Source organism: Ochotona princeps, chromosome 17 (assembly GCF_030435755.1).
Source record: "Ochotona princeps isolate mOchPri1 chromosome 17, mOchPri1.hap1, whole genome shotgun sequence".
NCBI lineage: Eukaryota > Metazoa > Chordata > Mammalia > Lagomorpha > Ochotonidae > Ochotona > Ochotona princeps.
The window spans coordinates 28293307-28315349 of record NC_080848.1 but is presented as its reverse complement, the minus strand read 5'-3'; the positions used below and the strand labels follow the sequence as shown (position 1 = coordinate 28315349).

General features: G+C 44.3%; 1 protein-coding gene and 1 long non-coding RNA gene across 5 annotated transcripts in view; both read right to left on the bottom strand.

The window, feature by feature from the left end:
• The window catches only part of MED13 (mediator complex subunit 13), a 99373-nt gene extending 96135 nt beyond the window's left edge, over positions 1–3238 (bottom strand). For all 3 annotated transcript variants that reach the window (XR_009246944.1, XM_058676068.1, XM_058676069.1), the window contains exons 1-2: positions 3100–3238; positions 1061–1295 (exon numbers count right to left, since the gene is read on the bottom strand). Coding sequence is in view for 2 of the 3 variants with exons in the window: in XM_058676068.1 (XP_058532051.1) it covers positions 1061–1295; positions 3100–3165 (301 nt within the window). In the remaining variant the exon portion in view is untranslated. The remainder of the gene's footprint in view (positions 1–1060; positions 1296–3099) is intronic.
• Positions 3239–5594: 2356 nt separating this feature from the next.
• LOC131482333 (uncharacterized) overlaps positions 5595–22043 on the bottom strand; it is a 150320-nt gene continuing 133871 nt past the window's right edge. Inside the window, exons 3-4 of one of the 2 annotated variants that reach the window (XR_009246907.1) lie at positions 12737–12839; positions 5595–5692 (exon numbers count right to left, since the gene is read on the bottom strand). This is a non-coding gene — a long non-coding RNA (uncharacterized LOC131482333). Of the gene's footprint in view, positions 5693–12641; positions 12840–22043 lie in introns of those variants that run through there. The other variant, XR_009246906.1, reaches the window with a different exon arrangement.

Below are 22043 nucleotides of genomic sequence, written 5' to 3'. Positions count from 1 at the left end.
TAGTACATTCATTAGAAGGTAAAAGCAATTATTAAAACAAAGACACAAATTCTTACATAATGTTGGTCTTAAGCACTAGTGTAATATACAGCTATCTGGATTATATTTCATCCAAGAATAAAACAAACCCTATTTTGGATGGTTATATTTAGTGGATTGTAACAGGAACTTTGGACACTTTAGGACAATAAGGACACTTTAAAAAATTTTACCAAAAATCAGAAATCTGCCTGTCAAGAATCACTATTAAACTTTGGTACTTTGCGGAACACAACACAACCAATCATTTACATTCCTATCATCAAAAAGTTATTTAATACTGACTCTAACAGTAAAACCCAAACTTTAGTTATCATATGAAGAGCTAGCTACAGCTTCTCTAAGGTAGCTTTTAGTCTAAAGGAAAGTAACATTTGCTCACAATAAAATTACTTCTGTGTAACCTTTTAGATTATGTTTCCTCAGCCTATAAAAAAGCTAAAAGAGTTGGCACTTGCCTCATATTAATACAATCCTTAATGGAACAATATCTGACTCATTTTTAAAAATAAAAAAATTAACATATGCCTTCATGTGCTGATTAAAATCATCATCACAAATAACCATAACAAAGTAACTATAAGCCTTTAAAGAACACAAGAGAAAGTTACATTTCTAGATACTCCTCAGTCATCTGTATAATCATGCAAAAAAGATGAGCAGAACTGACTTTAAGGTTGTTACACTTGGCTTCAAAAGCATTATTATGACTTTAGTAGAAACTTTCTGCTGCCCCCTCCCTATTCCCAAGGTTAATGTATACCTTAGGATCTAATTACCTGTGAGAAATTAAGAAGGAAGCTGGGTGATAAAAGGATAAAATTACTCTCAGTTTAAAAACCCACCACATATTGACATTTAAGTAAAACAATCATGGTTGGATAAAACAGGATGCGGATCTTTTGTCTGGTTTCATACCAGTGTCTCAAATACACATACACACACTCCTTTAATCTGTAATACAAACATTTTGAAAACTCTACAATACTACTATTATCAGTAAGAAGTAAGTTGCTTTCACCTGATAAGTCATGATGAATAAGGTCGGCAAAATTGGGATCTTCACCCCACCAAAATATCCACAGTTCTCGTCTTCCAGGTCTTTGATCTCGCCGCCAAACACCAAGTACATCTGCCTTAAGGCAGCGGCTAAAACTGCTCAAAATGGGGTCTTCTTCTGTCACCGGAAACAGAATAGGGGCAGAAGTTGGGCCTTGCCAAACGTATCGTTTCCATTTAATCCCTGTCAAGTCAGCCTGGAGGAAAGAAAGAGTGATTTATTATTGCACATTCACTGAAAGTCGTAAGTATTCATTATAAAGTACCTCATTTCATTAAGACACTATAATTTTTCAATGAAAAATACTGAAAGTAATTATTTTTAAACAGCATGATTTTGATAATAAAACAACCAATAACTTACAAGGAAAAAAATCAAAAACTTAAAAAAATTAACATCAGCATGTCACTAAATAGCAAGTTCATGGATGTGTCTCAAGGAGAAAGAAATTTAATGATGCTAAATATAAATCTGTATTTTAATACTGCAGAGTATATATTTCCTCTGTCCTAAGTTTTCTTCTAACTGGTGACATTAGCTCCTTGGTGTCAAACTTTCAGCTGAAAATTAATTCTTGAAACTCTGTTTACTGAAGTTACATCTAAACAATTTAAAAAAAAGTCACATCTTCACATACATCCCTAGGACAAGTTAAATAATTATCACAAAGAACTGTCAGATTTGGACTAGGCTATCATCAAAGAATCTGGTCCTAAAAGTAACATAAACAAACAGAGTTGGGAAAAGACACAAATGCAAAAACCTCATGTTTGCCTTACTATATCTCGCAAGATGTTGATAAATGTTTCTTTTTTAGCAGAAGGCACATTAAAAGACCTCAATGAGCATCATGAAAGAAATATGACAAAAGGAATTCATTAAGTCTTTAAAGATGCAAAGCATAAGGTGCCAAAAATGAAACTGCTGAAACATGACTGACTGGCAGATCACGCTGGCCAGCTACTTGTGCTCCGCCCACTTAAATCACTTACCTATCATCTACTCTTAATATTTCACACAGTACAGGGGAAAATGAAAAAGTCACTCCAATTTCAAGCCATTGATGAACCTAAGCTACTGTCCACTTCAGGTCAATATTATTGCTGACACTTGCTACTTATCAAAGTCTTAACTGTTGGATGCCACCAGACCTGGGCGATTCTACACGACTGTCATTCCCTTGATCCAGATCGCCCAGACTTTTTAATCAAACAAGGAGTAGGCTGCTCCACATAGTCTTAAAACAGCAAGCGAAACGGACAAATATAGAAACCTTTAGTGCAAAAACCACAGCACCTCCTCCATTAGTCCTTCCACTCTCAAGACAAACATAATGTTCTAATAAAAGCAAGATGGCTAGAAATTGTCAAAATGGCAAACTGTTTTCAAAGTTCAAAAAGAAGGCATCTGAAACAACATCTACTCGTCTTTTTTTTTTTTTTAAACACAAAGCTCTGAAGTCACCCAAGGAAGAAAGTAACCCTGCGTCAGTTTGACTCGTGCAAACTAAACGAAAAAAATAATAATAATAATCACAAAGAGACGTTTTTAATGCTCAAGTTGTGGGGTCCTGTTTATGAGGGGGTAGGAGCGGAGACCCAAAGGTTTTGGTGGAAGTAAGGGCACGCATGGAAAGTGTGAAGAAGCGACACACAGTCACTCACGAGAAAAGCAACAGTTAAGCAAGAAACACGGCGGGGGTGGGGGGTTGGGGGGGAGGTTGTTAAGTCAGTATCCTGCCAGATCAGGGGTCCAAGTTGAAGACAAGAGCCTATGGTGGAAACAAACAAACAAACAAAAAAGAGTCCGAAACAGGAGCAGGGAGCGCGGAGCCCGGGACGGTGGGTGAAGCCAACGCGGTCCCCGGCGCTGGCAGCCGAGCTTCGCAGGGTACACCGGCTCGCGCTGGGGCCTAGCCCGGGCACTCGGGCATCGGGATCCGACCCGGCCCCCTCCCCCGCCGCCGCTCCCCCACCTCCCCCGTCCCTCCCGGCACTCACCAGGCAGAACAGGTTACAGTGACAATCTTCCAGGCTGGCCCCGTTCGGCACGAAGGAGGAACTCATCGTCCCTCACAGCAGCCGCCGCCGGCGCCACAACCCACCATCCGCCATTACCGCCGCCTCCGACCAGAGAGAGAAACACACACACACACACACACACACACACAGACACCGGGGAGGGCGGGGGGGGTGGTGGTTGGGGAGGCGGTGGAAGACGAGGCCGCCGGGCCGCCCGCCCTCCCCACCCACCCACCCCCGCCGCCTGCAGCCCCCGCCGCCCGGCCCGGCACCCAGCCGCCCGGGGGCCGAGGGCCGGAGGCGGGAGGCCGCGCCGCGTTCGCCCGGCCGGCCGGACTGCGGAGCTCGCGGCGGACGCTCGTCCCTCTCGGGAGGGACAGAGGCGATGTATATGCTCCTTCCACGAGACACAGAGAAGAAGGAAAAAAAAAAAAAGAATAAATTAATACAATAAATAACCCCAATCGAGTCCGAGAGCGGCAGAGTCCGAGCCCTGGACGGTCCTCCCCGGGGCGCGCGGGAGCCCGGAGGGGGGCGGGAAAGGGCGAGCACCGGGAGCCGAGCCCAGGGCCCCCGGCCCGGCGGCGGCGACGTCCTTAGAGCCCAGAGTCTCCTCAGTGGCCGAGCTTGCTTGGCGGTGTCTGCGGGCTTTAGACCATTCCCTGCCTGTGTCTTCGTGTCGTTCACCCCCGGCCCCGCCGGCCTTAACGTCAGCTCTCCTGCGGCCTCACCGCCTGGACGCCGTAGTCTCCCCCATTTTGTGGGCCCAGCGGGCGGTGTTTTTTTTTTTTTTTTTTTTCCCCTTTAATCCGAATTCACGGGTTTTCCCTTCGCTTTAATGGCGGCCACAGGGACCAGCTCGCCCTCTCTGCTCGCCCATTGGCCGCCTGGAGGTCACGTGGGCCGGGCTCCGTGGGGAGGGGGAGAGAGAAGGGAGTGAGGGAGAGCCGGGAAGCTTTCGGCTGAGGCGGTGAGCCCAGGGGACTGGGCCAGCCAGCTGGTGGCTACTAAGACAGCGCCATCTACCGGGTGCCACCGGCCAGTGTGAAGTGACCTGGGGCCCAGGCGCTTCATCCTTCCACCGGAGGATGGAACTCCTCACAATCCTCTGAGAATTACGTGGAAAACAGTTTGAATTCTTTGGAAGAGAAAGCGTTGGCAAAAATTCCAAGGCATTCTAATTTATTCTACGAGGCTGTTGCCGGGGTGCAGTGCCAATCCCCACACTTGGGAGTTGGGGGGGAATCTGGATGGAGACCGGATCCGGCCGCTTTGAAACATTAGGATACCAAAAAAAGCAACAGAAAGGAAACAATACAGCTTTGTGGCTAATAGCCTGGAAATCCTAGCCATTCCGCCGGTGCGGAGTCACCTAAAAACCTTGTACGCCTCGGTTTCTTTTTCTGTTACCAGGGCAAGGGCCGACCCCCTTCCGCAGCCCATAGGCTTGCTGTGATTGCCTAGAAATTTCAGCAACTCGCCCAGTGTCAGGCGCAGGCCAGCGCCCAACTTTGGCTGTTGTGATTTAGCGGGGTTGCTGTGAGAAGAACCGAACGGGCGTACTCCAGGTTCCCGCTATGCCGTCTCCCGCAGTGTCAGCCCACCTGGGTCTGTTTGCCGCTGTCTCTAGCTCGCAGCAGGTGCTCCGTATCTGTCGATTTACAAATGAATGGTCACAAGAACCAGGTAAAACGTTAGCTCCCTTCCTTACAAAGCACCCGGATCCTGGCTGGATTGACCCTCACCAGAAGAGTTCGCACACTTTCCCTCAGAGTGTCAGAGAGGATCACAGGACCAAGGCCAGTGGCCCCGTTCAGCTCCACTCCTACATCCCTTAGCTGAGTCGCTCTCAGCTTCGGAACCTAGCTTCCTGCTGATGTGCCCTCCTGGAGTCAGTGGTTGATGGCTGAAGCAGATGGGTCCCCACTGAGCATAAAGTTATACTTCTGGTTTTGGTTTTCTCAGTCCTTGTAGACATTGGAGAGCAAACCAACAGAAGATGAAAAATCTGTTTGAGTCATTCTGTCTTTCGGTTAAATAAAAATAAATGAAACTTTTTTTAAAAAAGGATGAAAGAAGGCGACCGACATTGTAGTGCTTTGGGCTGAGCCACCACCTACGATGCTGGCATCCAATATTGGCGCAGTCGGAGACTGGGCTGTTCCATTTCCTATCCAGCTCCCTGCTTGGGAAAGCAGCAGAGCAAGGCCCAGGGGCTTGTCTTCTTGTACCCACTGGTAGACCAGGAAGAAGCTCCTGGATTCTTGGCTATTTAGGCCTTATGGAGAGGGAACCAGCAGATTCTCCCTTTCTCTTCCCCTCACTGTAATAATTCTGCCTTCCAAATAAATTTGAAAATCCTAAAGTAAATAAATAAATAGCAGGTACCTTGTTTAAAAAAAATGAAAGATAAAATGAGAACTTAGAAACATCAGTGAGTTAGGACTTACCATAATTTTCTTTGTAAAATTAATGTTGGATACTTCCAGTCACTCCTTCAGCCATGGAATGAAAAGCATTCTTCATCCAAACATTTTTTTAAAAAAATCTGTGGTTGGGTAAGAGCCAAAACCTTATATAAAAAAATTCCACCACTCATAGTTGACCTTATATTCAATTAATTCATTTTACTCTCAGTAACTGTAAAGTGGGGGATAATAAAAGTACTTTTCTCCTGAAGTATCTAGTGAGTGAAACAATGTAGCTGTAGTGTTTGATACAGGATTTACTCCATGTTAACTATGAACTTAACCTTTAAAAGCCACTGTTGAGCACCTGCTGCCTCAATTGATTGTGTTCCTGGTCTGTGGTACGCCTGGGATACAAACATGAATGAGGCACCTGCCTGACCTCAAGAGTCCTGAAGGGAGGCCATCAGGGAAAGATTTTATACAGAAAGGATGAGCTGCAGTGGGGACAACTTCTTGAACAATTGTGTCTCAACCATGGCACGGTGGGAGCACTGGAGCAGGAGCATCAAAGCTCAAGAAGGCATCCCAAAGTAGGTAGCGTCAGAAATCAAATTTGAAGGATAAAATGAATTCTTATAAAGCCCTTTGAAGCAGTTAAATCTTATTAAACCCAATTCAGACCCAAAGGCCACATATCAAAGTCAATTATACAACCAGGACTAATTCAATCCAGGAGCTCAAATCAACTAAGGTCAGCGTCCTTTCTAAGTGACTGCCAGCACCAGCAGACAGCAGTCCCCAGCCCCAATGGCGGTTGAGCTCCTCTGCTGGCCTCAGAAAGCCCTCAAGGCACGCTGGCTGCCTCCCGCAGCCTGAAGGATCCTCCCCAGCCTGGGATTTCCAGCACATCTATGCTCCCAGGACTCCACTCTGACCCTAAAACCTATGGAGGTTCTCCTTCCTTATAAATGCTGATCTTTTCAGAACCACAGGAAGGGGAGAAGACAAGCAAGGAGGACAATATGGGGGAAGAACGCTGGGAAGACCTTGGAAAAGAGAAGGGGAGAGTAAAGGGAGGAGGAAGAAGAAAAAAAAAGAGGAAAGGGGAGGGTGAGGAGGAAGGAATGGAGGCTAGGAGAAAGCAGATGCACAACCCTGAGAGGGAAAAAACAGAGAAGCCATGTGGAAGAAGACTGCTGGGCAGCAGGGAGTGGAACGGAAACATGGGAAGGAGGCGATGAGAGCAGTATTGTGCCACCCAGAGCATTCTGGAATCACATTCCTTCTGTCAAAATGGTGTTCTCTGGGTATCCAAAGAGCAACTAGAGTATGAATTCAGGTGACAGGGAGGTGGGCTCACTTTTGCAACAAATGTATCTCCCTGGTAAGGGATGTGGGAGAAAGTGAAGGCTGGGCATGCGTGACAGCGGGTGCAAAAGGGATGTAAAAATAAAGAATAAAAGGAATAATGTAAGACTAGACACATACGGTCAAAAGTCTGGAATAGAAAAAAATAGAGAGATAAAAATTTAAATATATCTCCATAATTAACATCTTTTAATATTTTGAAGTATTTTCTTCCAGATTTTTTAATGTATTGTCATATACAAGGAATCTTCAAAAAGTTTATGGAAAATACATAATGTGGGAAAAAAACTATACGTGGATTTCAAAAAATTTTTGCACCAAAATAAACTTATATTTTCATTCAATTTTTCCGCCAACATTTTTTGAACAGCCTTGTATTTTTCCTTTATGGTTGAGGTCTATCTAGTGCATGTCAGGTCATGCATAGAGAAGATAGAATATGCAAGGAGATGATGTTTTTACTAGATTTGGCATCTGCACAGTTGAATCAAGTAGAATGAAAACTGCCTACTTGCTGTCTAACTTCCAGTTACTCATTTTTAAAATGCGTATGGAATAATAGCACCTAAATTTCAGAGTAGAATTTTTTAAAGAGTTATTTATTTGAAAGGCAGAGTAGAGAGGAGGGATAGAGAAAGCAAGGTCTTCCATCCTCTGGTTTATTTCCAAAATGCCTGCAACAGCCAGGAGTGGGCCAGGCTGAAACCAGAAGCCAGGAATTTTATCCAGATCTCCCATGTAGATGCAGGGACTCTAGTACCTAGACTACCTTCTAGCACTTCCCCAGGCTGGGAGTTGGCTCAGAGGTGGAGCAGCTGGACACATATGGTGGTGGTGGTGGGGTGTTATATGGGGCACCAGCATCATAGGCAGCTTCTTATCCTGACTTACCACAACACTAATTCACTTTTTTTTTTTAAATGAATCATTGTGTTTGTATGACAGACAGAAACTGAGCACTCTCTTGTACTGATTCACTCCTCAATGTCCACAAAGGCCAGGGCTGGCTTAGGTGTTGGGAAACCCCGGAATACAAGTACATGAGACACCCTCTTCTGCTTCATTAGCAGGTAGTTGGGATCAGGAGCTCAGGCATGCCGATGTGGTATGTACCCAAGCAGCAGCTTAACTACTTTGCCAGACAATACCCACTACTATGCGAGCCCTGTGAAATGTGGATTTACTCAGTGGTCTCCTTCCAGCCTCTAAGGGCTCTACTCTGAATGGGATCTTTGAGGCACCAGCTTACCAACTACTCCTTGGCCTCCAAGAAAGTGACCGAGTTACATCATCCGAGACCGAGAAGTCCATGGTATGGAAATGCCTGACCTGAGAAATGCTCCTGACCTGATGCTGAAAAAATCTCCATGTGAAGAGTAGAGCTGTCCAGTAGCAATACAAGGAACTAAATATGTTATCTGAAATATTTTAGTACCCACAACAAAAATTAAACATAGATGAAATTAATGGTATACATTTATTTAACATGATACACACACATATATAATATCCTTTCACACACATAAATCTAAAGAAATTTGAGGTAATTCGTGTTCCTTTTTTTAACCAGAACTTCAAAATCTATGTATATTTTATTTATAGCACTTATCAATTCAAATGAGCCACATTCAAGTGTTCAAAACCAAGCGTGACTAGTGGCTACTGTGTTAGCTAGTACAAGTCTTTAGAGTTAAAAGCTGAAACTAAGGACCAATTAAACTGTAGAATGAGTGGTCTTCAGCCTAGAGACAATATTGATTTTCTTAAGGTCATTCTCATGGTTTAATGTTGTAATTCAATAGAAAGAAAGGCTAAGAAGTTACAAGCCACAGTATTTAGTGAATGTGCAGACACTACTTCACTGAATACAGAAATAAGAAAGCTCTAAACTAAACAAATTAGCAAGTTGGGACAATTAAGGAAATATCTCAATTCTTTGCATCAAATATTCTGAGTTGTGTCCAAAGTTGTTGTGACTTGTTTTTTTTCCTTCGGAGTATAGACTACTTTAACTTCAAGCTTTCGTTCAAATGTTTCATTTTGATATTAGATTTAAAGTAAATTCCCCTTGGTTTCCTTACTTTGAAATTAGTTTTGTAAACTTTCCTAGGCAAATCAGACATTCCCTTCCACCTGCCTTTTTCTGTTTCAGCCATTTGATCTCCCTGGATCTCTCTATTCTCTTTTTTTTTTCTCAAATGTGATGCAGAGATTAAGTAATTGCTATGATTTAACACCTGATATGCGACACTGTATGACAGGCACGGTGCAGAATATCTTTGCTACAAGTTCATAAGGTAACTACTCTATTATTCCAATTTTCTAGATTGAGATAATGAGGTTTAAAGAGTAGCTTGCCTAAGTCCAAAGAGGTCTGTAAAGTACACCCAGGAAGCCTAATACATCACAAAGAGCTCCAGCGAAGCTTCCTGCAGGGACGGTTGAAACTAAATCTTGAAGGAAAAGATAGGTTGAACCAAGAAAGGACTGAAAGAAGGGCCTGGGTGGAGAAGAGACACAGAAAGTAGGGATGAGGGGAGTAAGCAGCTTGGTATCATTGATGGGGAGGGATTTGGGTGGAGCAATCATCACAGGACCAATGATGGAAACTTTGGATTTTATCCAGAAGAGTATGAGTAATCATTGAAAGACTGTATGCATCAGAGTGACGAACTAAGATTTGTTTTTAGAAACAAGATGCCAGGAGAGGACTTGGGGGTATGATGGTCATCCAGGCAGGAAGTGAAAAGGCCTGAGCTAATTAAGGAGAGCTTGTCTAAAAACATCTCTTCTGTTTCATGTTTTATTCCTTCTGTGAGTACATCAGCAAAGAGAAGAGGGGAAGTAGAGGAAACAACCTTTGCAATGGCTGAGAGCTCTTTTCTTACTGACCAAATGATCTTTCCAAGAGTGGCCAAGGCTGAAGGGAGACAAGTGCAGTTCTTTGAACCAACACCTCCTGCTAAAAGGTTCCAGGCAGGACTTTGGTCTCACAGGATAATTATTCCTGCCCCCAAACAAACTGGTTTGCAATTTTATTGCTCTCTCCCCCCAAGAAAAAGTTAAGAAGATGTTGGCTGGCCAAGAAATCAGGAATATTATTTTGGAAACTCCAGCTTTCGTTAACTCTATAAGGGATTCAACAGACAGCAGAGTTTTGCACCGTTTTTACCAATGGCCTTATATTCATTCACTTCATAGATGTCAGCATTCACATGTGCAAGGTTCCATGCTAGATGCTAAGAAGATGCATCCAAAGTACATCTGACCCTCTAGAAGCTTACTGATTCTCAGAGGATCAGACATGAACTAACTCACCCAAAGTTGTGTTTAGGGACTTGAGGGACTGACATTGTGGCATGGAGGGTTGTGCTGGGGCCTGATCAATGCCATTGCATAGAGGAACCTTTTGGAGTCCTGGCTGCTGTGCTTCTGATCTAGCTCTTGGCTAATGCATATAGAAAGGGAGTGGAGGACAATGCAAATGCTGAATTCCTGACGCCTAAATGGGAAGCCTGGATGGAGTTCCAAGCTTCTGCTTTCATCCTGGCTCAGTCCTGGGCTTTATAGCCATTGGGGTGAATGAATCAACAAATGCCAAGACCTGTTTCTCTGTTTTTCCCTTTGAAATGCTACCTTTCAGTCAAATACGATCACAGTCAAAGAATCCAGGGCTACCTCAGGGAATGAGGAAGAAAAGGTTAGTGAAGAACAACTTTTCCATTTAAAGTAGATACTAAGGGTTTGCAGTGGCCTTGCAGCTAAAGTCCTCGCCTTGAACGCCCTGGGATCCCATATGGGCACCGGTTTTGAGGCCGGCAGGCCCCACTTCCCATCCAGCTCCCTGCTTGTGGCCTGGGAAAGCAGTTGAGGACAGCCTAAATCCTTGGGAACCTGAACCCATGTAGGAGACCTGGAGGAAGTTCCAGGCTCCTGGCTTTGGATCGGCGCAGCACTGGCCGTTGTGCTCACTTGGGGAGTAAATCATCAGATGGAAGATCTTCCTCTCTGTCTCTCCTCTATATATCTGACTTTGTAATAAAAATAAATAAATCTTTAAAAAAAGACAAAGTGTAGGAGGCCCGGCGGTGCGGCCTAGCAGCTAAAGTCCTCGCCTTGAATGCCCCAGGATCCCATATGGGCTCCGGTTTTGAGGCCGGCAGGCTCCACTTCCCATCCAGCTCCCTGCTTGTGGCCTGGAAAAGCAGTCGAGGACGGCCCAAAGCTTTGCGACCCTGCACCCGTATAGGAGACCTGGAAGAGCTTCCTGGTTTCCGGCTTCAGATCGGCGCAGCACCGGCCCGTTGCGGCTCACTTGGGGAGTGAATCATCAGATGGAAGATCTTCCTCTCTGTCTCTCCTCCTCTCTGCATATCTGACTTTCCAATAATAATAAATAAATCTTAAAAAAATTAAAATTAAAATTAAAAAAGACAAAGTATATATTAATTGATGAACAAAGTCTGGACGTGAGGATATTTGAGGAGGAATGTCATTAGGAATTCCATGTGAAAAGAGTTCTTGGAGGCAGGCAAGTTAGGTGCAGCTGTTAGGTCATTGCTTAGAATGAATATCAAAATATCAGAATTCCATGGTTCAAGTCCCACTTCCAACTGCCCAATCTAGCTTCCTGCTAAGGACACCCTGGAAGACTGTAGACGATGGGTTAACTACGTGGGTTTCTGCCAGCCACAATGGGAGACCTGAATGGAGTTTCTCTAGCCTAGCTCCGCATATTGTGGACATTAGGGGAGTAAGTAAATGATGGAAGATCTCTCTCCCTCTCTCAACCTTTAAAATAAATGAAAAATAAATAAATACAACTTTTAAAAGTAGAGTTCTTCAACAGATGGAAGATCGCCCCTTATTTCCCTCTGTATAACTCTTTTAAGTAAAACAAATAAATCTTTTTCTTAAAAGAAGCAATGAACCATAAAACAACAGAGTTTTTAATTATGCTGATAATTGACTTACTTATTCTCAGATTAATTTCTTCCCTCTGCTTTTGTTCTATATTATAAGAGGTGGCTCCTAGCACTGGCATGATGGTTCAATTGGCTATTCCTCTACTTGCAAGTGCCAGTATCCCATATGGGCACCAGTTCATGTTCCAGCTATTCCCCTTCTCATCTCCCTGTTTATGGCCTGGGGAAGCCAGGAAGTATGTCTCAAAGCCTTAGGACCCTACACCTGCCTGGGAAATGCAAAAGAAGCTCCTAGCTCCTGGATTCAGACTGGCTCAATTCTGGCCACAACAGCCATTTGGGAAAAGAACCAACAGATCAAAGATCTTTCTCTCTGTCTTTCCTGCTCTCTGTAGATTGCTTTTCCAATAAAATTAAAAGAAAAAAAACTACCAAAAAAAAAAAAAGCCCAAGAGGTAGCTTCTTGCAAATGACATCCTCCGGCTCCCTTATTCATTTCCTTGTGGTTTTGTGTGGCCTGTGTAAGCAAGGGTGCAGACGAGAGGCCAGGAAAAGTGCCTTAGCTCCTCCCTGTGCTTCATGCAGTGTTCCAAGTATTGGCTACACCTCTGTGTCTTCATTTGCACATGCCCCCCCCCCCCTTCGTGATCCCCATTTTGGCTGGCTCCTAGGCTCTGGTGTGCTGATTATTTATTGCTGTATAATAAATTACCTAGAAACTTAACGGCTTAAAGCAGCAAACATTTTTTTTATTATCTCACACTGTTCCTGAAATGTAGGAATCTGTGAGTGACTTGGCCAGGTGGTTCTGGCTCAGGGTCTCTCATGAGGTTGCAGTCAAGATGTTGGCTGGAGTTGCAGTCATCTCAAGGCTAGAGCAGGGCTGAAAAATTCACTTCCAAGCACACTTACTTGGTTACTGCCAGGACACAGTTCCTAGTTGGCTGTTGGCCAGTGGCTTCGGTTTTCTGCCAGCTGGGTTCCTCCTTAGAGCTGCATACAACAAGGCAGCTTCCTTCTCCAACAGGGAGTTATCCAAGACGTGTGTGTGTGGGGAGAGAGAGAGAGGAGAAAAGTTTTTAGTAAGATCAAATCAGAATAATATACCATCATTTCCACCACACAGACCAACATTAATACAAACTATGAGGGGATTACACAAAGGTGGTGCATGAGAGGGTGATTTCATAGACCAACTACCACAGTCCACCTTCTGATCGCCAGTGACTCATGCCCCTCCCACATGTAAAAATGCACCCATTTCCTTTTGCAGTCACCAAAACTGTTGTTTCATTACAACACCATGAAGTCTGGAACCTCGTGATCTAAATCAACTCTGGTATAGCCAAGACTCCTTGGATCTGTATCCTAGAGTTCCTTGAGTGCAGTTCCTTTCTAGCTGTAAAATGAGCCAACTTATCTCCCCGTCCATGAACTCAACATGCAATGATGAGACAGGCATCACAGGGTACTGGCATTGGATGTTTCTGTTCAGAAGGAGAAAAACGGCAGGCATGAAGGAGTCCCTGGTCCAATTTAATTCTGAAATGCAGCTAAGCAAAATGTTTAAAGCATCTCAACTTTCCAGGCTTGAAGACAGTTCTCCATATTGGTGCCAGTTCATGTCCTGGTTGCTCCACTTCCCATCCACCTCCCTGTGAATGTGCCTGGGAAAGCAGCAGAGAATGGTTCAACTGCTTGCACCCCTGCACCCATGTAGAAGACCCAGAAGAAGCTCCTGGCTGCTGGCTTCGGACCAGTCTAACTTCAACCATTGTAGCCATTCAGGGAATGAACCTGCAGATGGAAGAGTTTGCTATCTCTCTTCCTCTCTCTGTAAAACTAGGCCATACTCCATTATCTGGTCAGGCTTTAAATTACTGCAGTACAATTTTAAGCTACTCCTTTTACTTTTTATACTTTTAAAAATTTATGGGGGTTCGGCAGCGTGGTCTAGTGGCTAAGGTCCTTGCCTTGATCCCATATGGCTGCTGGTTCTAATCCCGGCAGCTCCACTTCCTCTCTATTCCTCCTCCTCTCAGTATGTCTGAGTTTGTAATAAAAATAAAATAAATCTTTTTTTAAAAAGTAGAAAACAAAGTAAGTCACAGACTGGGAGGAAATATTTGCAAATCATAAAAAAAAAAATTTATGGGATTCTGGGCCTGGCACGGCAGCCTAGCACCTGCTAGGCTCTGCTTGTGGCCTGGGGAAGCAGTCGAGGACAGCCCAAAGCCTTGGGACCCTGCACCTGCATTGGAGCCCAGAAAAAGTTCTGGGCTCCTGGCTTCGGATTGGCTTAGCTCTGGTCATTGAAGTCACTTGGGGAATGATCATCAGACTGAAGATCTTCCTCTCTTTCTTTCCTCTTCTCTGTATATCTGATTTTCCAATAAAAACAAATAAATCTTTTAAAAATTGATGGGATTTCCTGTTGCAAAAATTAAATAAATCAGAAACATCACAGGAATAAAGCTTGATCCAAATGTTTGAAAGTACAGCGTTAATGAAGAAAAGCAATAATATGATTCTGTTTTCATACATCTACTTGCCATTAACAAATGCATGGGCTTTTTCTGGGACAAATAAGAGTAATATGCAGCATGCTTAATTTTGGAAAGTTTCTTTTTTGAAAGCATGAAAACCATATACATATTCAATAATTTTTTCTTTAAAAAATCCAAGATGTGTTCTTTCAAAATCTTTATCTTTCAATGCGGAATACATTGCTAAAAGTATATGACTGGGCCCAGTATGACAGTCTATTGGCTAAATCTTCACCTTGCACACACCAGGAACCCATATGGGTTCATGTCCTGGCAGCTCCACTTCCCTTCCAGCTCCCTGCTTGTGGTCTGGGAAAGCAGTCAAGGAGGGCCCAAATATTGGGGACCCTGCACCCATGTGGGAGACCTGGGAAAAGCTGCTGGCTCCTGGCTTCAGATCAGCTCAGCTCTGACCATTACAGCCACTTGGGAAGTGAACACAAGATCTCTCTCTATCCCTTCCTCTCTCTGTAAATCTGATCTCTTTCCAATAAAAATAAATAAATCTTTAAAAAGTATATAATCAGAATTAGCAAAAGGACGACTCTTTTACTCACAGGAACAACCTCCATCTTTCTACAATTCTCCTCCCTGAGACACTGAGCAGGTTTCCTCGCTAGACCTGCTCCAGGTTCTTGTCTTTACAGCAGAAAGAATTCAAGGAAGAGACATAGACAAAGGTGAATAGGAAAGCAGGATGTAGTTAAAGAGAAAATATGAGCTCAAGGAATAAGTGCAGGCAAGCATAGCTGCCATCAACAAGGTTCAGGATTGTCCTTGTTACCATCTGGAGGCATGGGCTCAGGGACAAAGTACCTTGGGGAAGGTTTAATTGAATATTAAAGTGAGGTGGAGATTGGGGCAGTTCTTCAGTATTGCCCATTGCTGTGCCTTTCTTTGGAAATTTCAGAGTGTCATGGCAACAGATGCATGACTGGAGTGGGAATGTTAGGGTAATTTTATAATGACGTACAGGTCATCACAGAGACATGAACTGCAGCCATATTGGATATTTCCAGCTATGGCTGGTTCTAAGTTTGCAATGTAGTAGAACTTGTTGTTTCTGCTGCTGCAAAGAAGGAGTTTGGGGGTAGTACATGAAAGGGGATTTGGGCAGGACACAAAAATGGTAGTTGGACATGTATAGAAAGGGTTTATCTAGTGCACTGAAAGGGGGTTCATGTTGTGCCACTAGAGCTATCACACTGTGGGCTATGTGGGACTACAGTGGACCAAAGAGGTCAAACCTCAGCTCCTGTCTGCAAGCTACCTCTCTCCATACATCAAGACTACTCCAAAAGTAAAGTACTATACTTTCGCTCCATGATTTGCTCACCAGAGGCATAAGGTCCAAAAAACCATGAGCTCTGGAATTAGAGAAACATGCGTATGCAGACATCATTTGCTCTGTGATCTTAGTTATCTAACTTCTACAAGCTTTTGTTTATAATCTGTAAAATTCAAATAGTAGTGACTGGGGGTCTCAGGACGGGGAGTCTCATGTCTGGATCCCAGACGCCAGCCACCATGTGCACGTGGTGAGCTGTCCCTGGGCCTACCTGGGTTCCAGGGGCTTCTCCCTTTGGGGTGAGTACACCAAGGGGGAAGTCTCCTTGACAGGGCACATCCAGGGCCCACCTGCCACCCTCATCGGGCAGTGAATGGGATTGGGGAGGGGCGTGACCTTGGGCCTGGGTGTTTAAACTTCCAATAGCCTCCCAGCTGCTGGTGGGTCTCAGGACAGGGCGTCTATTGCCTGGATCCCAGATGCCAGTCACCACGTGCATGTGGTGAGTTGTCCCCGGGTGGCCAGTGTGTCATTTGGTGCCAGGCTCTGCCTGCTGGCTGCCTGGCCGGGACCTCTGGGGTTTTGGTTCTTTGAATCGCTGCTTAGGTAGCTCCAGGTTGAACCCACTGTGCTTCTGGGACGTGAATCAATCCTAAAGATTCCCAATGACAGTAACTCTTCCTTTGAAGAACTTATAATCACTGAACAATGCTGACCACCAAACACCAGTGAATGCAGAAGCTATGGCTCAGGGCTTGTCCAGCAGAATCATATCCTGTTACCTGACACGATGATGGATCAGGAGACTGGTCACATTAGGCAGGGCCATTTCCTTAACTAGCACTTGAGAACCATATCCAGGGGTAGATTCTGTGGGGGATGTGTGGGCCAAACCCTGTGGAAATATTAGCCCCACTGGTTAGCTAAAGAGTTGGGGTAGTGATGGACTAAGCTAGGTGTGATCAAGGAGCCTGCCATCAATCACATGTAAAGGAACCGACAACAGTCTGGACTGGTCAAGGCAGCAGCACTCAAATGTGCATCTTGAATAGGGTTTGGGGTGGGCCGGGCTGCAACATTCACCAGCTCATACAAGGCCAAATGAAAGGCCAGACTGCGCCGGAACCTGGCCTAAAACCCAATGGCATGTAGGAGAACCGGGTCTGGGAGTGGGTCAAGTGGAGGAACTTGGGAAACTCCCCTGGCGAGTCATAGCTCCCACTGGTGAACATGTGGTCCAGACCTGGGGGTCGGACAAGCTGGGCATAGTAGCTCCAACAGCTGGCTAATGTGTCAAACAGTAATGGAACAGGGTGGACCGGGCAGGACTGAGCAAACCCTAGCCCACAAGCGAAACTAGAGACCAGGATGGAGCACAGGTCATGCCGAGCTAGGCTCCTGCACCTACTGGTCTGCGTGAGCCAGGAACGCTAAGCCACAGTGTCTAAGGCAGAGGTCAGGACAGGTGAGGGGCTGAGCCAAGCTGAGTCAGAGCAACCACTGGCAGGTGCGTGATCTACGGCTGGGAACAGGCCTGGATGGGGAGCTAAGGGGACAACCCTAGCTGGGTTGAGGTTCCCACCAATGGGCACATGGGCTGGAATGCGGGCTGCGTTCTGATCAGGACATGGTTGTAGTCTCCCCTGGCACAAGTGTGGACTGGGATTGGATGCACCGAGCCAGGCCAGACTCCAACACACTCTGGTGTCCGGGAGGACCAGGGTAGATATGGGATGGACTAGGCAAGGTCTCAACCCCCTACTGAGCTATGTGTGAGCCATATGCGGGTATGGACGAGCCATGGCTGGGCTGAAACATCCAACAGCAAGAACCAGTTTGGGTTGAAGGCCAGCCAGGAAAAGCTACTGTTCCTGCTAGGACAGGAACTGAGTAAGGCTGGCTCATGGACCCCCTGGTATGCACAAAATCTGGCATTGAGAGAGGTTCTGATGGAGGATCCTGGGCAACTCCTCTGGCAGGATACAGACCCTGCAGGTAAGCTCAAGAAACATGATAGGAAACAGCCCAGAACAGGCCATGGAAAGTTACCCACTGGCATACATTTGGCATGGGTCGGGAGCAGATCAGGCTGAATCAGCTCTCGTCATCCACTGGCAAATCCAAGCATCAGAACAGAGTGTGGGTCAAGGCAGGTTCAGTCGCGACAAAAACCAGTGCACAATACAGAATGCCATGGTGAGGTTGCCTGTACCGGATGTGGTCGCAGCACCCAACCAGCACGCGTGAGGACCAGGAATGGAGGGGGCGGAGCTGGCCGGGGGAATAAGGGGGGTTCCCTTGCTGGATAGCTACTCCCACTGGAGAGCGTGAGCTGGGATGGGGGCAGACCAGACTAAGCAGGACTACAACACCTGTGTGCCTCATGTGGACCAGATCAGGGAAAAGCCAGGCTGGGTTGATCATTCCTACTGGTGCAAACAAAATTAGAGAGGGTGAGGGTTGTTTGGGCTTAGCCACAGCAACAGCTGGCAGAAGCTGGCACTGGGGGCTAATTCTGTCAAGTCAAACCACAGCACTACCTGGAGAGTGCATAACCCAGGAGTGGGAGAGGCCTGGGAGGGCTCTTCCCTCTTGGGTTACCACTCCCACGGGAGGGTACGAAAACTAGGATAGGGCTGGGGTGGCTAGACAGACACCCAACAGCATCTGTGTGGGCTGCATAATGGAGCTAGTTAGATGGAACTAAGCTTTAATACCCATTGACATGTATGAGAGCCGAATGGGGTGTGGGACAGACTGGACTACTGCTACACATACTGGCAAACCAGGGTAGGAGGCGGGCCTGGTGGGGGTTATTGTGGGTCACGCCAACTAGGCTGCAGCTCCCACTAGTTTATGCGAGGGCCGAGTATGTGCTGGGCAGAATCAGGCTGGACTGCAACATCCATTGGTTCCAATGGAAGTTGGGGCTGAAAACAGAAACAACCCAGCAATTACAACCACCAGCTGATGGGGCGATGGACTGTGCCGGGCCCTGTACTTGCTAGCACATACAAGAATCTGGTCTGAGAACACCTCAAACAAAGTTTCTTTGGAGAGCTCCCCAATCGAAATGCTGGACCCAGAACCCTAACCAAGAAAAGACAGAAGACAGAACAGGTCAATCAACCACCTCAGCTATATGTTGGCAGCGAAATACTGGGCAAACAGAGACTCTATGACAGACTATGTCAATTAGTGGATTATTCAAAGACCTCATTGTGCTTAGATTGGCAGCAATTCATCACTGGTGAACCATCAAAACCGCTTGAGCAAGAACCTCGGAGCATGCCCCACATCCGGGACCTGGGGTGGGTGGGAAACTGGGTGGGCCTTCTCCCTTAATATCCCCCTTCAACATGAAGGAAACAATATGGAAATAACAGTCTTACCCACTTTCCTATAGCCCTTGAACCTTTTACCCTAATTAACTATGTAAAGATTGTCAAAAACATAATAAAAAAGAAAAAAATTCAAATAGTTGTGATTGGTTCAATGATAAATGAGACTAGGTCTAAAGCAATACTTGGTACAGAAAGAACTCATCAAATGACAGGTGTTTCCTTCTCATTATTTTTGTTAGTTGAAGCGCTAGAGAGAAACAGGGAAATCTCCCTTGTGCAGATTCACTTCCCAGTGCATACAAGAACCAGGGCAAGACTAGGACAACGCCATCAGCTGCTAACTCAGCTTAGGTACTTGAACCACCCCCTGCTGACTCCCAGGGTGCATAAATATTGCAGGGTATTCTAATATGGGATGCAGGTGTCCCAAGCTAGCTCTTAACCACTGCACTAAAACCTGCACCAATGATAGCTATCAACAATTTGGGAATATGATGCTACCCATAGGAAGTTAATCTGTCGGCCTTCAGTTTTTGTCTACCAATTCCACATAGCATTCACAATTATTGAATTTCCAGTGTTGAAATGAATATGACCATGATAAAATGTTCAATATATAGATGTGTTGATCTTTACATTTTTTTCCTTTGGATGTAAGGCAGTTGATTTAATATCTCTATTCCAATATGAACTCAAACTTTTCCCCAAAACTGCTTTTTCTTACATAATGATTTTTAAGAAAAATTGGATACACAATATCTCATACATGAACTGATCATTAAGTTGTCATTCTGAGCTTAATTTCTCCAAGTGCCATAAATCTTGAGACAATTTGGGAAGTGAAGACTGAACTTTGGAAGCATACAACTTTGTAAGACTCTGTATTTTCCAGTTTGGGGAGAGGAAAGATACTTTCCAAAGCCTTTTAAAAATATATATTCAAATGCAGAGTACTTATTATCCAATAATTGAACTACAAAAAATAAATCAGGGGTTGGCATGGAGAATTAGCCTGGTAACTCTTTTGTCTGCTTTGCTGACATCCCCTACGAGTGACAGTTCAACTCCTGGCTGCCCCACTTACAATCTAGCTTCCTCCCTATGGCCTGGGGAGCAACAGAGGATGGCTCAGGTCCTTGGACCCCTGAACCCATGTGGGAAATCCGGAAGAGGTTCCTGGCTTTGGATTGGCTCAGCTCGGGTCCTTGCAGCCATTTGGGGAGTGAACGGATGTACACAGGATCTCTCTCTGTAATTCCGTCTCTCAGGGAAAAAAAAATCTTTTAAACAAAAACACAAAGAATAAACCAATATTTAAATACATACATATTGTGAATCAGTAGTAAATAGACTCACTTTTAGAACAAAATCATTTTTGACTTTGTAGATATTTATGTCTTAATTCTTTCTGTATAATTAAGAAATTTAACAAGAATAACATTTAACAAACATATAAGATGATTAGGTTTACTTTTGGAGATTAAAATGTAAGTAAACTATATTAAGAATGTTTTAACATAATTTATAAAGTGATTAAAGACGCTATTTTATTAAAAGATAATTCACATATATGCTAATGTCTTCACTGGTTTTCTTTCTTTGTGTGACTCAAGATGGTGTCCATAAGCAACCAATGCCTATACTGATATGACGGAATGCCGTGTGGCTACTAAAAATGAGAAGAATGTAGTTTCTGTCCATATATGGAAACATGAACATAGATTACTATGAATGGAAGAGATTACAACATAAAATATACAGTCTGATCAAGCTATGTAAAATGTGTAAATATATATTTAATACCACAGTGGGAAGAGAATGAGACTCAGACAACCTGAGTTCTGGTCCTGCCAGGCCCATCAACACTACTTACTCTCTGAGTATTTTATTGTTTGCTTTCAGTTTCCTTATTCATGAAGGAAGGAGTTCATCTAGGCTTATTCCAAAGATATTTTCAGCACTAAACCTTAATGATTTCATATTCAAAGATTTAGAGTGACATAAACACAGTTTGTTCTTTATCACTTACTTTTCTGTCAAGTTGTGGAGGTCAATAAGAATACTCAAAGGACATCACATGTCTTGAGTTAGGCAGGCTCATGAAAACAATAAAGATATATAAGACTAATTAAACAATAAGATTCAACGATAGATAATGATGAAACTATTATTAAAAGATTATTTGTTTCTTTGAAAGACAGAGAGAAGAGAAAGACAGAAATTTCAACTGCTAATTTGCTCCTTAAATGCCCATATTAGCCAGGGCTAGTCCAGGTCAGAGCCAGGAGTCAGAAACTCAGTTTGGATCTGCTACGTGGGTAGTAGCGAACCTGGTCGTATTTGCCAGGGCATTAGGTGCTATGGCCCAGGGTACCCAATAGCAGGAAGCTAGAATCGGGATCCCAACCAGGACTTGATCCCAGACATCTGATAGCAGAAAATGGTATCCCAAACAATATTTTAACCACTGAATCAAACACTCACTCCAGGATACCATTTTCTTTAAACTTTGCTTTAAAAACAGACAAGAGGAAGTCACTGAGGTTTTGAAGCATAAACATAATAGAAATAATGTGTAGCACATAAAAATCAAACTGTATTGTGTATCATGTTTGACAGGAAGTCCAAAATAAGGCAAAATTTACTACCAACTGGTGATTGACAGTAAGCCAGGCATGGAGTGGAAGGACAGGAACCAGGACAGGGTGGCTGTTCACTCCTTTATTTGAACATTTTGGAGTCCCTCAATGTGCTAAAATGCAGGAGAGCAAAGGTAATGTGACTACACATGATTCTTTGTCCCATTTCCCAAATTGTCTTCGCAGAATTTATAACTACTTCAATTTTTGCTTATTTAGTCTTTTATTTACTTTTGTCTCAGCCTCCATAAGACAGTTCCACTAGAGCAGACAATCCCTTGTATGTAAGCATTCAACAAATACTTCCCTAAGAAAAATGTAAAAATTACCATTAATCTTATGTGCAGTGTCAAACATCTTTTCTAATGCATTTCTACAGCCTTGTAAGGCCTCATCCAAACT